The sequence below is a fragment of the Apis laboriosa genome, unplaced genomic scaffold (genome assembly GCF_014066325.1).
Source record: "Apis laboriosa isolate Shangri-la unplaced genomic scaffold, ASM1406632v1 scaffold49_cov149, whole genome shotgun sequence".
Taxonomy (NCBI): domain Eukaryota; kingdom Metazoa; phylum Arthropoda; class Insecta; order Hymenoptera; family Apidae; genus Apis; species Apis laboriosa.
This window is the reverse complement of record NW_025223500.1, coordinates 832,133-852,537: the sequence shown is the minus strand read 5'-3', so window position 1 is coordinate 852,537 and position 20,405 is coordinate 832,133. Positions and strand designations below refer to the sequence as shown.

Genomic DNA, 20,405 nt, shown 5'->3' with positions numbered 1-20,405 from the left:
ATATAGCAAAGTTTTTCACTTTTCACTCATATTTCTGATATGACTGATAAATAAAAATCAAAATTTTATTTGGTTTTTATTTGGAATCTATCCTTCCATCTTTCATCCCTCGAAATTTCATATTGATCGAAATTTCTCAGAACTTTATCCAAGTAGATGTGTAACATAATTTATCACTAAGAAAAAACTTCTAAAATAAGAGAAATTCTTTTTTAAAAAATTAATATTATTAAATGATTTAATTATATGCAGCTTTTTTTCTTGAACAATTGAGTTTTCAATTTTCAAAAGTTTGGCCATTAACGCTATAGTAAATTATATATTATCTATATTTTAATTACATATTACTCTATAGTGATGATAAATTAGAAAGTTTCGTTAAACCAATTCTTAATAAACGAAATTTATCGCGAAACGTAAATCGTATCTTTCCTAGGACCATCTAAAGAAACTTTTATCTTGTTTCTAACAGCATAGTACCGTGTCGTAAGCTCTTTATTCTATGAATACAAAGATGTCGATAACGTCTGTTATCGTCGGTCGTCTAAGAAAGGGAAGTTGAACGTCACTGGCCAGATTGACTTTTTCCTCCCGCTTTCCTCGATAGTTCCTTTAAACTTCCCACCAAGTTTTCAAATAAGTTTTCTCTAATGCTAGAAAATGTCTCAAGAACGATGACGCAAGAATCTTTGTGATATCGTCATGAAAATGTCCGATTTCGTTAAGAATAATTCGTGAACTTTCATCGATTGGCATTTTCTTTCATTTCTTTTTTTTTTTTTTTAATTTTTCTCTTTCATATCTATCTATCCAGTAATCGATATAACTACGTGAACAATGAAAGATTGAAGGAAAAAATGAAAAACGAACGTTTGTACGAATTCCAATTTTGAAAACTATTTTTAAAACTATTTTTAAAAGTTATGTATATTTTTATTCTACGTATTTTTATGTGATATATTTCTTTTAGAATAAATCTATACGTATATTATAGCTTTATACGTATAGTTACATATCATTGAAATTTTTAATGATTTACGAATTTATAAATTCTCTTGAAAACTTATAATTCTTTCCTAATAATTTCATGTTAATTAAATGAACAACAAAATATTGTTTCGAGAATTATCAAATAGTATTTAAAAAATATAAGCGCATATTCCGGAATATTTATTATTATAATTTACAAAATAATATTTTGAACTACAAACTAATAGTTAGGAAACATTGTAAATAAATATTTTAAAAAATAATATTTCGAGAATAATAAATTTAAATTTAAATGTATGTTGCAATTTTTAATATATTTAAATTTGTATGCTGCATAAAATCAACAAGAATAACTATATAAAATTTTTTATTAACACAATATTAAAAATATAAAAACATTGATAAAAGATCATATATACATATATATTATTTGTACATTTCTATTTCATTTTTAGTTTATTATATAATATATATGTTCGTGCCTGCGATACTGTTATTGTGACGAAGCTCGTTAGGTATATGTATGCGTATGTATCGAATACTTCTTTATTGAGATGTAGAATTTATGTGTATAGAAGCTGATGTTTGTAACCGTGAAGTATTTTCTTAAATGGGCTATATATTACAGTACGCATGTTTATATAAGAGTTGGACCTTCACAATGTCACAGTAGATCGTGTTTGTTGGTGGGAGCACGATGCGTAGTTGCAAAGAAACTACGTATTTGTCGTATTCAACGTGTTCGCAACGAGTGTTGATTAGATTTTTTTCACATTTTACTGAGGGCAACCTTTAGAAATCTTTTCCAAGTTCAATTGAGAAGATCGCGCATTTCTGATGAAGTACAATAATATCACAGTCAACGTTTGCGCGATATTATTGCCAAGTTAGAGGAAAATTCCTAGAATTGAGTTGATGATCGCCATAAAGATATCATCGTTGGAATCGTGTTGCGCTTCAGCCAGACTGAAGTATGTCAAACATATGCGATTGTAAGTGTCGAATACTTCTCAAAAAGCAATTTTCTCAGACAATTTCTTTGCTTAAGCTTTATGAAGACGATCTATAGTAAAAAAAAAAAAAGGAAAAAGGTTTCCTTCGAGGAACTTCTTCGAATAAATTGGTCATAAATGTTCGCGAATAATTAGCTTTATTCTTTCTAATAATATATTAATCATTTCTACAATAATATTTTTTCTGCAAACAATTGTCTCATCATATTTTCTATAATTTTAATTTTCTCGAATTTAATTTTTAAAATTAATTATTTTTCGTGGATCGGTTCAAATTTTGTTAGAATAAGAGTAGAATAAGGTAATTTCTCAGCCCATCCATCTCTTACTTTCGATACTGAAGCGCAGCGAATGGACAAATTCATGAATTTTATTCATTCTCCGGTGAAATTTCCCATTTGCGTAAAACGTGTAATTTATTCTCTCTCAAAAGGATATTTCCGTCTCGTTTAGCGTATGAATCGATACCGTTAAAACGAAATAAAAATGCAAAAAAAAAAAAAAAAAAAAAAAAAAAANNAAAAAAAAAAAAAAAAAAAAAAAAAAAAGAAAAAAAGAAAAAAGAGAAAAGAGAAATGAAAGGAATACAACGACGTAACGTGTAACTCATTATCGAGCGTATCTACGCGATAAAGGGCGGAAAATTATATTATTACGGAAGAATACGTGTGATAACAGTTCCTGTTGAGAAATTACCGGGATGGACGTCTGTTGTTTTAACGGAAGCTAAGGGAAAAGAGGAGTTTCCTTCGCTTTGCTCGTTAATCGCATCATCTCTCGGTGCGCATGGGAATGACGTGCATCCTGCGGGAACAAAGCGTTTCAGATATTACTTCCAATTTTTCTTTGCGAGTGTCTAACATTAAGGTAAATGAGATTCAATAAAATCGAGTCTTTTTTTTTTTGCGATAATTCGAATTAAATGGAAGCTCGATCAATACATGATTATTATTATTCAACGTTTTTTATTCATTGTTTTTTACGAATCAAAGCTATTGTATAATATATACATAAAAATATACATAAAAAGTATACATTTTCACATACATATGCAATTATTATTTTATAATGCAAAATTGATGTATTGTAGCATAATTGTAATGGACTTTTCAGGTTTTCCTATATTTGACAAAAGACAAAAAAATCTCGAGATACAATGAAGCCAATATCAGGATTCAATATTATTATTTGATAATTACGATAAATTTGATCCAAATTTTTTGCAATCAAATATTTTTGCAATCAAATATTTTTGCAATTTTTTTACAAGATATCCGTTGTAAATTTTGTAAACAACACATGGACTTGTATCCTCAAAATTTACCTTAATCGAAAATACAAAAATATTATAATAAGGATAATCATGAAATAATCAATCATGGAGAGCAAACAACGAAATCAGAAACAAGCATCAAAAACATTTCCTCGACAACAACGGAAGAATCCTGTGAAATTTGTTTGCGCTGCGAAAGCGTTTAAATTATTCCTCGCCCAGCAATTAATCCGCCGGATGAAAGCATTTCTCTCTTTTCTCGCGTTGAAAAATACTCATGGATCGGATTACATCCGTGTATCTTTGTGGATGTGACGCGTCCACGATAATTCCCTCGCGCGTGGAAAGAAAAAGTGCAACAGTACCCAGTAACAAAACGATGCGGATAATCACGGCAGTGTTGAGAAATGATCAGAAGCATCTGGCAGTGGAAACGTGGAAGTGTAGCGGCTTGGACTTTCTTGTTGATTTCCTCGATATTTACAACGAACCAGAATAATACTGTCGGTTGGCTGGCCCGTGGTATTTGAATTTCTTAGGTACACAAATGGCGAACTCTCCGATTTTAATGGAAAACAAACCGGTATTATTCCGGTGGTATGGCGGGATTTCAATATTAAATGCATGCAAATAAATGTATCTACACGAGCGATAAATAGGATCTACATTTCGAAATTTATATAACATTCCCGTTTCGCCCTCGAGATAAAATGAATTTTTAATGAATAAAATTATTCAAAGATTATTGCTGAATATTTATTATATGTATATAATACTATATACATATAATATACTACAATATTAATATACTACAATAGGGCGATAATGGTTAGATTGCGGATTTTTATGTAAAATCATATTTATAAATGTCATTAAAAAAGTGAAACTTAAATAGGAATTTGTTTTATTCCTCAAAGTAGTATAGTTTAAGTAGTATAGTTTGATTTTTTGTGTTTTTTGCATATCATCTGCATTCTGTAGATTTTGATTTAAATTTTATAATAAATATCTGCATTCTATTTAGTTATCATAATTGAAATAATATCTAAATTAAAATAATATTGCAAATAATAATAACTTGTCAATTTTGATATTTGTTTCATAAAAATAATAGGTTTGATAACAAAAATAAAGATTTAGAAATTACAAATCCTAATAGTTAACATGTTTGAGAACTTTAAAAAATTGCAAATATAAAAATTACCTATAATAATAAAAAATAAATAATTTGTAACTTATTAATTGATTAATATTATTATAAATAATATATTTTCTTACATAATAATTTTGTGAGAAATTTATTCCAATTTTAATTAATATATATTTTTTTATTGTATTGTATTTTATTCATTTATTAATAATTATATATTATTTGATATCATATATATAATAGACAGAAAAAACAAATAAAATAATTACAATGTGAATTATATGTATCGTAATAAATAAATTGTAAAATAGTTGCAAAAATTTGCAAATAATTGCAAAAAACTTTCAACTATAAATAATATACCAAATAATAAATCAACTTAAAATAGATTTTTAGAACTTCTACGATTCTACTTCTGAACGATTTTACCATAAATTCACGATCACTGACATCGAGATTGTAAAAGAACTTATAAAAGTGAAATCCCGAAATCGACAAAACTCTGATTCGCATGAAAAATACCATCAGAATGATAGTGGTAGAATGGGAGAGGACTCGTATAATCACGGCAACGTTGAGAAATGACTTTGTTGGAGGAGCATCTGGTGCTCGGTACCAGGAAACGGGTAAAGCTTCCGGTTAGTTTTCTTGTTGATTTCCTCGCGGTGCCGCGCGAACGAGAATAATATCCCGGGTCTCAGGATCCGACCAGCTGCTAGACTAGATCGATATACGTCATTGTTATTGCGTCTGAAAATCTGGTATCATTTATTTGTAAAGAAATAAACTCATTGATTTTGAATACTATAGGATAAATCCGGATAAGATGATCCGGATCAATTTTTTAAAATGAATATACTAAGTTTAACTACTAAATTTAATTAATATCTAAACAAAAAAAAATATATTTGTAAATGTAAATATATATAGATTTATATAATAATAAAAAAGAAAAAAAGAAAAAATAATCATAGATTTTGAAAAAAAAATAATTAAATTCTAAGGTCATCTCAGATTATTCAAGTGAGATGAACTTTGTTTCAATGTGATCAGTATGATGGATAAAAAATATATGTTATAAGTTTAATAAAATAAAAAATTATTTTCTTTTTTAAAATGTTTCTATATTGTTTATATATATTAAAAAATTCTGAATATCCATCGTGAAATCATTTTTCATAAATCAATCATCGAATTTAATCATCTTGTCATCGAATTTAATATACGATTTTATTATTTCATATCCTATGTATTCAATATTATCATTTTTTCCCTAGGAATATTATTTTCTTATACTCTAAGATCTGAAAAATTTTCATTGACAAATATTATTCGTTTGAGTTTTCCAATTTTCCCAATTGCAAATTTTTTTTCAAATGTTTCTTTTTTTATGTTTTCAATAATTAACAAAATAAGTAGTCTGTTTTCTGATTTGTTGAATTTTATTCATTAAACTGGACTAATCTCATTCAATGATGTATCTCTATTTCAGAAATTTTTTATTAAATTCTGATTCTATTAATATAACGTATTAATTTTTATTTATTTAGGTCACTTATCTCGTAACGCAAGCCTTTTAAAAATCAGAAAGTAATTATATATTATTTGTTTTTTTAATAATCATACGATAATATTTCATCATACGATATATACTTAAAATTTAGTTTTTAAACATTGTATTATGGATTGCATTTCGAAAAAAATTATTTTTTGATATAAAATATGAATTAAAATATGAAAATATTAATGAAATGATGAAAATATCAATTAAATTGTAGTTTGAAAGATACATAAAAAGTTTTCGGAAATATATAATTTTTATATTATATAAAATTTATCTGATTTTTAAATTAAAAGCAAACAAAAATAATAGTTATTTTGTACGCAATACACAATATAGTATCAAAAATAAATAAAAATCAAAAGAATGTTTTATACTTTTACGAAATCAAGCTATTTCATCCAAAATTATGTAATATACGAATATTTTTATATGAATATTTATACGAATATTTTTATATGAATATAAATCAATTATTGATTCTACAGAATTCGAATAATATAGATAAAATATTTAAAGAATGATTTTAAAATAAATATTGGTATACAAAAATATTTTTGGAAATTTATTTTTCAAATTATAAATAATTTAATTTTGAATGAAGCGAAATGAATGGGTATATTAATAGATGTTATAAATTATTCATGATTTTAGTAATTAATGCGATGTAAAAGCTAAAATAAGTATATTTTTCTCTCATATATTATAAATTTATCGATACATTAAAATTAATATATAAAATGATAATGTATTATTTAATATATCTAATCTAATCATGTAATATCTAATCTAATAATATATTTATCTAATCTTTAATTTATTCCATATTTAATTCGAACTCTTTAGTGCAAAATTATTTTTAGGTATAAAAATAAAAAATATTATTTTCTGAAAATACTTTATTATTGAACAAAAATCTATGAAATCAATGAATATAATAATTTTTAAACTGTTTGCAATTTTAAAAAATTTATTGATCAAATTCAGATTTTAATAGTTTAAACATTATAATATCGAGAGCAATTTTTATTCACTATTAGAAATGAATAACAAAAAGAAATTTTGTCATTATGTTTCATTTTATTATTTGTACTCGAACTTTAATCCGAATTACAATTCCGGGATTTCAAGAGCATGGCTTATCTCTCGACACAAAAGTCGCATTCGCCATCAATTAGTAGTTTTTCCGTAAGACGAGGATCGAAAGAATCTCTTTAAAGAACGTAAGACACGTATCTTGAAGTTGTCCCATGAAATCTCTTGGATTTTGAGTCGACGCCTGATATTCCGGCCATCTTTTCAGTCGACAAATCGTATGCAGAAATTGATGCTACTGCGTACAAGAGATTGCGACAGCACTCACGTCGCGCTTCACTTAAAACGAGTACATAGAGGTTGTAATAAAACCAGCAAATGCTGGCTATCTAATCCATAGTAGCTCTGTCGTCTGGAAATGGATATGGATATATAGTGTTTTTATATGTCAAACATGTATATATTACATGTAAGAGGAGTGGAATGCGGAAAAAGTCTGACTTTGAATAATGTCATAGATGATATCTTCTTTTATAATCCAAATAGAAAAAAATCTACTATTGCATAGAATTTCGTCTATACATATGCATCCGTAATAATATATGCATAAACATACATATATTAAAAACTATATTAAATATTTATCTTTTATGAATATATATTGTGGTGCCAAAAGACTAATATAACGATATAAAACTATTTCCTATAATAATTTGTAATAGCTATAGTAAGTGAATGTATTTTTCGAAATATTTCAATCTCAATATATATCAAACTTGAAATTCTGCTATCGTTCATCTATTATTAGTATTTATTTATTAAAATAGAGAATTTGAATATTTCATGAATTCTTCGAATCCGCAGAACGCGAAAATAAGATATAGAACAAGGCGAAATTACAATAATCAAAATTACAATAACATTACAATATAAACATTATCTATCTAAAGTAATTCACTTAAATTCACTGTAATTCACTCTAATTTTGGTTTTGTTTTGTCTTATATTTTATTTCCCGTACATTTGAAGAATCTCTCTATAAATAAATATTAACTGTAATAATTAATAATTATTAATTATTGATAATTATTAACTCAATAACTAATACTTTTGTAACTCATCGTTATATGTTTCTATATTGTATTTTTTAGAAAGTAATAAGTGACATATTGTTATTGCACATATGCTGTCATAGGTGTATTTGTATATAGCAATTATTTTTTGCAAATGTTTCAAAAACTAATATCAAGCAATTTTATGGATAAAGAAAAGTTAAATTTAATATCTTATTTTTTATTTCATATTTCATGATATTTCAAAATCATTAAAATTGATGAAAAATCCTCTTTTTCAAATAATTACCAGAATAATTATTATGTAAAGAATTAGAGAATTTGAACTAATTTCTTTTTTAACATAACAATTATGTTTTAATATAACACAAAAATAATTATTTAATGTGTTTTATTTCTTTTATGATGTTTTCATTTATTTTGTGACGATAATTTTTTATGAAAAATAATTATTACTATTTATGTTGCTATTTTTTAGAATATATATACAAATATAAATAAGTAAAAATAGAAATAATATAAAATTATTGTATACAAATATTTTCAGTCGACAATTATGAAATTTGCAAATATTAAATAATAAAAATAAAATACAGTAAAATCTGATATGTCAAAAAAAAAAAATTTTTAGAATTGAATTCATTAAATAATACTTATATAATAAAATAATAATATAAAAATTAATTATTTTAAAAAAATATAAATATAACAATATATAACAATAAATATTTTTTATAATGATTAATAAATAGTAATTTTATTTATATGAATTAATTTATAACGAATATATTATTTTTTATAACGAATATATATTTTTTTAAGTTATTAAATTTTATAAATGTGGAAAAATTGGTGATAGTAACTTTTGACTTTTGAAAAACTTTTGAAAAACAATAATTATTTAATAAATTTAATATATAAATATTAAATTAAAAAAATTAAAAAAAAATTTATTTATAGCTCTAGAAATAATGAAAAAAAAAATTACATATCTAGATATATACAAAACGAATACATATCATAATGAATTTTTTTGATAAAATTGATATCATATCATAATTTTTTAACATCTAGCAAGGTTTTCTATTAATCTAAGATTAATTTGTAAGTCAAGTTGATAATAGTTCGATTTCATATGATTCATATATATTATATATTGTTATTAATAATTCATATATGCTGAACTTAGTATAACGCGTTTCTTTCGCGAGTGAAATACTGAGAACTGTGATTACGAGTGACTGTGATGTGTGTATATTATATTATATTATTAAAATTAGATACATAAATATTATTAGAAAATTAGATTAAGTTACTTTTTTTAAATTTAATTATTTATTAATGATGATGAAACAATTGTAGAATATCAGAAATTTAAATTGGGATTATAAAAATTTTATTAATAAATTCAAATTGATTACTTTTTTATATCGGCATAACGATTTCTTTTATCATTTTCTTATCGTATGCTATATTTGAAACATTCTATGTAATTACAGTGAGTTTAAAAAGTATTTGTTGTTGTTACTTTTTTTCATAAACACAAATTTATATAAATAATTAATATATAAATATAAATTATTTTATATTAATTATTATTTTTAGTAATATATTATTTACAAAAATAATATATAGATTAAAATTTTTCAATAATGCATAACAAAAAATAATATATATATAGGATATGACACTTAAATAGAAACACATAAATGTTTCCGTTATTTTTGAAAAAAATTTTCATGATACGGTTGCATTATTTTAAGAGAGAAATCTGATAATAGTAGAAAGAATTTTGTTTTCAGAATTATTTTTTGTAAAATTTCAAGATTATCGGTGATTTTTTAAATAGAATTCTACAATTGTTTTTTCTATATTCTTATGGAGTAATAAATAAAATTCAACTATTTTAATAATTACTTCTATTTAATTCTGTTTTTGATTATTATATATTTAATCAAAAGAAGATTTACATTAAATTTTTGTTGTTCTCGAACTATTATTAACTGATAGATTTCTAGTGATCAATTTGCATTAACTAATTTGCATTTATAATGTAAATTGGAATTATGAAGTGGCCTGCCTATTATAGGATTTGTGTATTATTTGCATTGTCTCCTGTTTAATATTTTATATTCATATTATTTTTATTTGAATAATTTTTAGTTTTTATTAAAATTAAAATAAAGAAACCAGATGTACGAGTATTTTTTTGATCTATACTGTAACTTGAATCTCCTGATATGAAAGTAATAACATTTTATATAATTATAATGACTTTAGTTTAGTTTTTAAAAAAGGAAAACAAGTAAATATCAAAAAAGGAAAACAAATATAATATCATATTGTCGAAGAAATCTTCAATCAACTTCTAAAGAGATCGAACTTAAATAGCAAAAAATGTTTTACATAATTGGCACTTCTAGATTGTGCATTTAAGATATGAACTTATGATGTATTATATTCAAAATTAAATTTAAATTAATTAATAAAATTTATATAATCTTAATCTAAAATTTAATCTATATAAACTGATAGATAAACAAACAATTTATTTATATAATAAGCTATTATTAAAAAAAATTTTTCATCATCATCCACCATGTATGCTTATTAATTTCTCTCATTAATTGCAATTTTTTCTTCAAATAACCTAAGTTCAAATAAATAAATTTATCATACATATAAATCATATTGGATTGGACGTAATACATTAGTTTATTGTAGATAACAGAATATATTAGATTGACGCTCAATTTTAATTTAGATAATAGAAGCTCGGTTAAAATTGACGAGTATTGATAATAAGTTTGAAAACGAAATTACATAATATAATTCAGGTAAATAAATAGATTATAATTTTACAATAAGTTATTTTTATAGCATCGCATAATTAGAATATATATACATATTCATGATGATATATGCATAACATGATATGTAAACTTTTGATTCAAATCTTCGATTTTATTTGATTTAAAAAAAAAAATTGTTCTTAATTTTTTCCAAAAATTAGTCTGGAAATTTAGAAAATTTAATGACTAAATTTGTTTCATAACAGATTCTTTGTAAAAAATAATACACGAAAATAATATAAGTAAAAAATAATCTTCGTAGAAATTTAAATTCAATTTAATCTAATTTAATATTCCTTCTAATAACAAATTTAATTAATCTAATTAATAAAGAATTATGGAACGCTGGGCCCACAAATGCGCGATTGTCACTGGTGCAGCATCGGGCATAGGAAAAGAAATCACAATCGCTCTTCTGAAGAATAAAATAAACGTACTCGCATTGGATGTGAATACAGAAAAATTATCATTGTTGAATCACGAGTGGATGCAATTCGAAGGATGCAATAAATTATGTATAATGCGTTGCGATACAAGCAATGAGAAGGATCTAGAAAAATGTTTCTCATTTGTAGAAACTGAATGGAACTCTGGCGTGGATATTATGATAAACAATGCTGAAGTTATAGAACTTTCACGCATCATTGGTAAGATAATTCACAATAACTGTAATGAAAGAAAAAAGAAGCAACATGTTTGAATATTTATTCAAAATGCACAACCAATAATTTTTATTTATTTTTTTTAAATTCATTTTTTTTTAATATCAATTATCAATTTTTATTTGATTATTTTTTGCGATAACTTACAAATACTTTTATATAATAATAACTAATCACCATATTGATATTAAAATATGAAAAATCTTAATACAAATTATTTTTTTTTCTCCTTTTTTTTATAAATATGGGGTAAAATAAGTGAGTAGTCGTTGATCATATAATAATCGTAATTCGTAATTTAATTAATTTTCAAAATTGACCTCTGAATTAAAATATTCTTTTTCTTATTTTTTTTTTTTTTATAAAAAATTGCACTCTGCTTAATTGTATTGTAATTAATAATTTATTCTTCACATTATTTTAACTTGAATTTATTTTGATTTGAAAATATATCTGCATTTATGAATTTGACATGACTTTAATTATAAAACATGTAATAATTCAATGGAAAATTTGTATCAAAAGTTACAATGATTGTGATTTGGATTATCGAAAATTCAAATTCATTGTTTTCAAAATATTAATAAAAAAAAAATTATTGTATCTACTATATTGAACTTTATTTATATATATGCATCCGTGACGACATTTGTGTCATACCACTTATCTATTATTTCTACAAATATATCATATCGTGATAACTGACATTCTAAATGAATTCACGACAATCTAGATCACAATCATTATAATTAAAGTATAAGTTTCTACTTATTGATTTATCAAACTTCATCTGACTTGTTGTTTTAATAATTAAAATATGAACTTAATGATTAATCATTGAATATTTATTCAATATTATTCAATATTTAATATTCACTATTATTTCTATTACATCTATATTATATCTATATTCAATTATATATTACATATTATCAAGATTGATATACTTTCTACATATTCAATAATGATGCATAACGAATGCATAATTATTTTTAACAAATTGTATTTCTGTCAACTAGTATAATATAATAATTAATAATAAAAAATACTGTGTTTTCAAAAAAGAATTTTAAAATATTTCCATATAAAAAACAATAGTGTTTACAAATAAAATGAAAATTTAATTTATTAAAATCTTCATATATAGAATTCTCGATAAAGTGATCTTAAATCTTCTCAAAATAAATAGTATTTATTAGAAAAAAAAAGAAAGAAAGAAAGAAAAGAAGAAAAATAAATATTTTTTGAATTTCGTTTCGAATTTCAAAGAACTTCAAAGTCTTAGATTCGACTTTTGTGATTCTAAAAATTAAGTTTCGATCTATCTCTGTCCTTTATTCAAAATATCACTAACTTCTTTTTTTCATCATCCTATATGAACGATAAAAAGCATAAGGGTTACTTATACTGGAAAAAGAGACTCGTGGAGGGGAGGCTCGTTACCTTTATACGCTGTGTACAGTTGGTCTATAAGGGACGAGACGGGTCGAGAGTATTACGTTTTGGAACCTCGTTCGCCTGCTCGTTGGCGCATTTTAAAAAATTCCATAAATTACACTTGCAGAGAGCGACAGGACGGCATTCGAAAAGCTGTTAAATATTAATGTCCTCGCGACCGCCATGTGCATCAACCGGGCGGTGCGCTCAATGCGCCAACGAAACGTCGAAGGGCATATTTTCAATATCAACAGGTATTGTTACTCGCGAGCCACGTCTTGTTCGTCGATCGTTCATCCCCTTGCATTTGAACCCTTCGCGCCCACGTTTTATTTCGTTTGTCTCTTGCAAATTTCGTCGAGTTTACTTTCATGCTTTATTAATTTACTCGTTAGTTGTTCACGAAATATTATTTAATTAAAAAAAATTCCTTTTTGGATACTAAAATGATTTTCAATATTAATTTTTCAATTTAATATTATTTAAGTCTTTTGAATTTTATTAGAATAATACATCTCAAAACTTTTATAAGACTCGTTACAATTATTATAATTTTAAAATTTTTATGATTTTTTTAACATTATTGATAAAATAAATATTATAATATGTATTTATTTTGGTTATTTTTTTTTTAGTTTTTTTTTATCGTATATATTTTGTACATTTTTAAATATTTAAATTTTTCATAAATACATAAAAAATCAGTAAAAAATAAATTCGATAGAATATAATAATAAATAGAATAGTAATAAATAATTTGAAGAAAAATAATTTTGCATTTTCTATTTAAAAATGTTTTTAAAAATTCAAAGAATCCTAAAAATCTTAAAATGTTTCATAAAATCATTATCTTCTTCGAGCGTGAACAAAGAATATTTCAACATTTGTGACGGTCAAGAGTTTTCAGCTATCATTTCGTTAGCAAACTCGTAAGCTTTATGGAAGCCTTCCATCGGAAGGTTGAACACGCGGCGAAAAATGTATGTCAGAGGGGGAAAAAAAAGACGCTTGCTAGAGGATCGTATTGTTTGAGAAAACGTTCGGAAATTTCCCTTGTCTCTTTTCCAACAAACTAAAAAAGAAGAAAAATAAAAATAAAAAGTGAGTAAAAAAAAAAAATACGAAAAAGCAGGGGGGAAAAAAAAGAATTGACGCTTTTAAGACCGAAACAAACGTTCTAGCTGTTTTCGCTCGAAGTCGATTTGAATAAAATGCCATCCAAATGGGCGGCCTGTTGAAGAAATTTTTTGTTTCGCACGGTAGCGTACTGGGACGGAAAATTCCGACTGCAGTCTTTTCGGAAATCGATGGTTGTAATGGCTGGAACCTGTACCCGGCTTGCAAACATGCCAATGTTACATTAATGCAGTCAGTAAAACAAGAATTGATAGACATTAAAGCACCGATTCGAATCACCGTAAGTTCGCGTGAATTCCATCCAATTGTAAAGGCTTTGGTCGATTTTTCGAAAAGATGTGTCATCACCGATTCCAATAACATTAAAATACATTAAGAACATTATTTTGAAAATTTATTTCGATAAATACGATGAAAGGATGATCATATTTGTAAGAATGTATGATCATTGAAATTAACGGAGGAAATAATTTTTCGATAAATTTACTAAGGCTTTTTATGGAGTTTTTTATTTTGATTCTGAAAAAAAGTCTCTCTTGTTGATTTTAATGTTCTTCGTTTTTGTTCGCAGAGTATCAATCCAGGTTTAGTTGAAACGGATCTATTCAAACATTCGCCCCATGTAATGGAAGTTATAAAAAATATGCCGATTCTTAAACCGGAGGATATCGCAAATGCTGTGATCTATGCCCTCAGTATGCGACCTGAAGTGCAAGTAAGTATAGCTAGCAAGCTGTCAAGTTTCGAATAAGCTGAATTGATTGCTAGAGCTTATTGAATGCAAATTGTTATTCAGATGAGGGAAAAGAACATTATGCAATACCGACGGATTTTATAATATATCAAATTTTTTTTTCTTATATTTTGGGATAGAAACGATAAAAATTAAAATTTTGTCCAATGCTAATCAATAATTCGATTATAATAAATTTAAAAATTATAATAAACTAAAAAATATAATAAATTTTTTAGTTTAATGATTAAAATAATATTAAAAAGACATTTAGTCATTAAAATAAAAAATTCTTATTTAAAATTATGTTAAACAATAAGTAAAATAATTAATATTTTTCTATGCATTTGATTTTCCATATATTATTTTATTTCAGAATTTCACAGATTTTTTTACGGAAAGAAACGGAAGAAATAAAAAAGATTTAATAAATATTTAATTTAATTTTAGTTATCAGGTTTAATGTTTAGGTAAAAAGAGAATTATTTTGTAATGATTTTAGACCATAATTAAATATATTAAAAAAAATTTTCATAACTAGAATTTTTTATTATTTTGAATAAAAACAGTTTATAAAATAAAAAAATTATTCTTTTAATTGAGAAATAAAAAAGCAATTTTAAAATATAATTTAAAACGTATCGAAAATAAAAATATGCAATAAAGAATGGAAAACATTAAAAATAATAAAATAAATATGTCATATTTATTTGTTGTTTGAAAAAAAATTCTTAATATCTAAAGAAGAAAATGAAAACAAGTTTTGGTCAGTAGTCATTTTCATCTTATAAATGAGTCCAAGTCGAATTAAAGTTAAAATAGAGGATTTCTCGTGACTATTAACAATTGGCAAGTAAGATCAAGCAATCAATTTTAAACGAAGAATATAATATAATAATATGATATAATAAATTCATTGATGAAATTCTAGATTTCCGAGATAACTATTCAACACAGAGACGAAGCTTAATATTTTCAAATTATATTTATAATTTTAATTTCCATTCAAATTAATTCACATAAAATTCTAGTTTATATAAAAATTTGGTAGTATATGTAATATCATAATTTATTATAATTAATTATGATATTAAAGATAATATATGTATATTTGTATCAATAAAATTTAATCTCTATAAAGTTTTTATCCTCTTATTTTTACTTGCATTCATTAAAAGAAATTTTATTACTTATTGTTACAGCGTATTTCAAAATATGTCTAATATTTTATCTACAATATAACAATGTCACAGAGAAAAAAATTTGGATTTTATTGCGACTTTTCGTCCTGCTATTGATATAACCAAACAAAGCTTGATTTCTCGTGAAAGAATAATATAAAAAGAAAGAATAAAATCTTTTCACTTTGTTTTTTTTTGTGTTAATATTTATGTAATCAAATTTGAAAAATATTTAAACTTAGATAAATTAACATATTAGATACAAATGAATTAATGAATCAGTAGGAGATAATTCTACATATAAAAATAAGCAAATACAATTTTTCTCATCGATAATTGTTACAACTAAATAAATTTACTCATTGATAATATTCATTGAACGACGAAAAAAATTTTTAATCTTCTTATTAAAGTAAACAACTTTAATTGAAAAGATAATTATTATTCTATAATTTTTTTTTTTTTTATTTTGATTATCCTCCTTATTTACAGAAAAACGAACAACCGATAATTTTAAAAGATTAAAAGATTAATTTTAAAAGAAAAAAATATATATAACATCGTGAAAAATATTCCTCGTTATCACAAATGATACTTGACTTATTCGTAATCAGACCTATTTATAATTCGCGCGAAACGATCGACACTGGTGTAAGCGTTTCATTTCGAAGCCAGATTACGCGCTATTGATTACAAACTGTGAATTGGCGATACGCAGCCGCACCATAATTACAAGGCCCATGGCTCCTTAGGATTCAATGATTGATGCTATTATTGGGCTACGTGATCGGACTCGGTATTAATTCGTGAGCAACAGTTGCTAACTACAAGTCTTCTCCCTTAACCAATGATCGGAGGGGGGCTATCTCTAATTAGGCGTAATTATCATCGAACAGCGAGAAAGGGGGGGAAGTGGAAGGGAACGTTCCAAAGCGTGCAACGGGGGCCCCCGCCATTAAATATTCCGCATACGTGGCCAAAGCATATTTCTTGCGTTGATTAATGCGCAGGCCCAATATAATTTACGTAATGCGTTCGCTAATAGACCGCGGCTCGCGATTTCGTTAAATACACGGGGGTGCACTCGAAATTTCGATCGCAATTTATCGCGGACGCGGAGGACGTCAAACGTCCACGCATTAATTGACCGATTCACTGCGAGGCCGGTGAAAATTCAATTTCCGCAGGAACAGGACGGAAGCTAATACTCACCGTTAGTTTTCTTTCCAATTTTTTTTTTCTTTTTTCTTTTATTTATTTATTTTTTTTTTTTTTTGTGAATCGTGAATGTTTTCGAAAGGAAGTCAAACGGGAGTTTCGTAACGTTGTTGAAAATTTAATTTATTGCGTTAACGTGTTCACTGTTGGATCGGTGGATAGTGATCGATGTAGAAGTTTGGATTAACGGTATCTCTTTCGTTTTATATATATATATTTTTTATGTATATTTGATTTATTTGTCTGTATAGATACAGATATCAATATGCAAATTAAGTCCTTCGATTTTATTTTTATGGAAATCTATGAATGAAATTTATAATTCATTAAGAATACTTATTTAAGTTGTTTTCTTGACTAAGCAGTTAATCTTTTTACTGAAATTTTTATGTAAGATTAAATTCATTATTTATGTAATTAAAATTATTTTAATAATAATAATGAAGATATGTAAATAGAAGGGACAGGATTAATTATATATTATTCAATTTTTAGTATGAAAACAAAAAGAGAGTTAAAATAAAAATTTCTTAATGCCATGATGTAATAACAATATTAATATTAGTAATACTAATATATTTAACTTTTTGAGATAATTAATATTCACAAAATTTTAAAATTTATAACTTAAAAAATATTCTTTTATAAAAATTTTTGAAGAATGAAAGTCTGAAGTCAGGTACAGAAAGTGTACTTTTTTTAAGTTTTCATAAATGCTTGCATATAGCAACTTTTAAAATATGAAATTTTAATAGTTTTCTCGATATACTTTGGGATTTTCTAATAATAAAAATATAAAATTATATTAAAGTAAAATTAATATATTCTTATGATGGAAAAATATATAAATAAATTGAATCGAATTGTTAATTTGATAATAAAAAGTGCGAATAAAAGAGTATAAAAAAAAAAAGAACAAAGTTTTACTACAACAAAAGTAACACTCGATGAGCTTGGATGTCAATATACGAATGTATATTTGCTCAACGATGGGATGCACGCAAACTTCCGACAACCAAGGCAAAAACTCACATTGTGCACAGCTTTACCGTCACCCGAGTATCTCGGTGCACGAGACAGTTAAGGTGTCAAACAACTTCCAACGAGCTTCGAGTAGTTCAGAATTTCGTGCTCCCAACTTGCACGCTATACTTTTCACGGTTAATAACTTTCCACCTTTTTAGCTGTTTAGTAATCTGTCATAATAAAAATGCGATTTACGAAAAAGTTTTTTATACGCGTACAGTAAATTTTTCGCATAGGACATTTAGTTGAACCTTTCGTGTTATGTCAGAAAGTTTAAAAAATTCTGTATTTGACATGAAGTGTCTCTAAAAGAAATGTTTTTTACTCTTTCTTTCTCTTGTATGTATGTATGATACTTCAATAAAGATTTATTTCAACTGTACATATTGATTTTATAAATAATTTAAAATGTAATTCAAATGCAAATATGATGTTATATACACGCATATGTATATAAATGTTATAATAAAAACAATTGGAAATCGATTTTTGATATTTATTTATTTTCCCAGAAAAATAGAAAAATATTCTGACATCTTTATTCTTTCTTCAATTTAGATTTAATTTTCTTTAAGACAATTTTGTAATTATGTATAATTATTATAAAAGAATTTCTTACATCAAATGAAATTTATGAACTAAAATTTTAAAAATTTAAGAATCATTATGTTGTAAAGCTTTCTTAATTAAATTACTAAATTTTTTAACGCTTCAAACACTTCATAAACAGAATTGAGAATCAAAGAGAATCCATTATATCGTGACTTGATTAAACTATGCTATTCCCACAAGATGCAAAAAATTTCACGATCGATACGCGATATGGAAATTTTTCGCGGCCTTGCGAAATTCCTGTTAAATTTTATAGACCTCCTGTGATTCTTTCACCGTTACATCAACGATATTTCCAATCATCGATCTTTTTTATTATTAAAAAAAAAAAAAAAGGAATCAATGAACAATTTCTATTTTTCCAATGCCGATCGTTGTATTTCCATTCCAGACGAAATTCGATAGAAAATTTTATTGGATTCAAATTAGTCAGTACAAAATTAATTACGTAATAAGTCAATTATACTCATATATATATAAATATATATAATTATAAGAATCTTTCAATTTTATTTTTGTAACAATATATGAACTCACACTTGTATTTTGTATACAATATAATATAACGCTATTCATACAATTCTACCATCTTGAAAATACAGATAACGATGGTAAATGTTACGAAACAGCATATCAAATTCTACGTGCTTTGATAATATGATTGTCTGTAAACAATGCCGAGAACAAAAATATAGATAAAGAAACTAGAAAAGTGGGGACTTGAGACTTTAAATTTTATGTAGGGCTACCAAAATATTTTCGATAATTACTTAAAAAGTGGATTTCATTTTTAATTTTTAAACATGTAGAATATTTTCAACAATTTTCTTTCTATAAATGTAATGTTGCTTGACTTTAATTAAATAAAAAATAATTTTTATTTTGCATATGTATATTTGTGTGCATTAACATGCAATTTATCAATTATCATTCAAATAAGCAGCCGGCATTCAAAATATGCATATAACTATGTGAGATAATTATTCACTTAGTATCTATTTATAGAGGTTGTGCATCCAATCAAAAGAATCAAGATATTTCAAGCGCATTAAAATCTATAAGGAAGTAACTTTTTTCTAATTTATTCGTTATGCTGGCCGTTGCATATGAAATGTGCAATTATAAAAGGAATAAACAAAATAATGATCTCATACTGACTTATACATCATCACGAACATAATATATATAAACAAAAATTCATGATGTAATGGTGACAATTTTTTGCAAAAAACATATTGAAAATTAAAATTAAACGACGGTTACATATAAAAAAATTATTTTAAGCATTGATTTCTACAATAATATATTCAAAAATCATCGAAATCGAAGGTGATATTGACTTTAATTTTTTTAAATACAATATTATATTTTCGAAATAAGCAGTTGTCTGATTCAATATAAACACATCATTATCTTCACTTTTTTGTTTAAAGTCGTAAAATGAGAGATTCA

The 20,405-nt window shown here is 24.9% G+C and overlaps 1 protein-coding gene across 6 annotated transcripts; it reads left to right on the top strand.

Annotated features, from left to right (window-relative positions):
• Positions 1 to 1,669: 1,669 nt before the first annotated feature.
• Positions 1,670 to 16,006, top strand: LOC122716818 (farnesol dehydrogenase-like). Of its 6 annotated transcripts, XM_043940245.1 has the most exons (7): positions 9,319 to 9,343; positions 10,860 to 10,932; positions 11,281 to 11,594; positions 13,174 to 13,300; positions 14,310 to 14,463; positions 14,755 to 14,898; positions 15,848 to 16,006. In XM_043940245.1, the coding sequence occupies exons 3-7, from the start codon at positions 11,285 to 11,287 to the stop codon at positions 15,884 to 15,886; spliced, it is 774 nt and encodes a 257-aa protein (XP_043796180.1). In that variant the 5' UTR covers positions 9,319 to 9,343; positions 10,860 to 10,932; positions 11,281 to 11,284; the 3' UTR covers positions 15,887 to 16,006. The 6 variants fall into 6 exon arrangements, 4 of the variants coding, with proteins under 4 accessions (XP_043796177.1, XP_043796179.1, XP_043796180.1 ...); XM_043940242.1 differs by lacking the exons at positions 9,319 to 9,343; positions 10,860 to 10,932 and adding an exon at positions 1,672 to 1,982; XM_043940244.1 differs by lacking the exon at positions 10,860 to 10,932 and having other exon boundaries at positions 9,257 to 9,343.
• Positions 16,007 to 20,405: the final 4,399 nt, after the last annotated feature.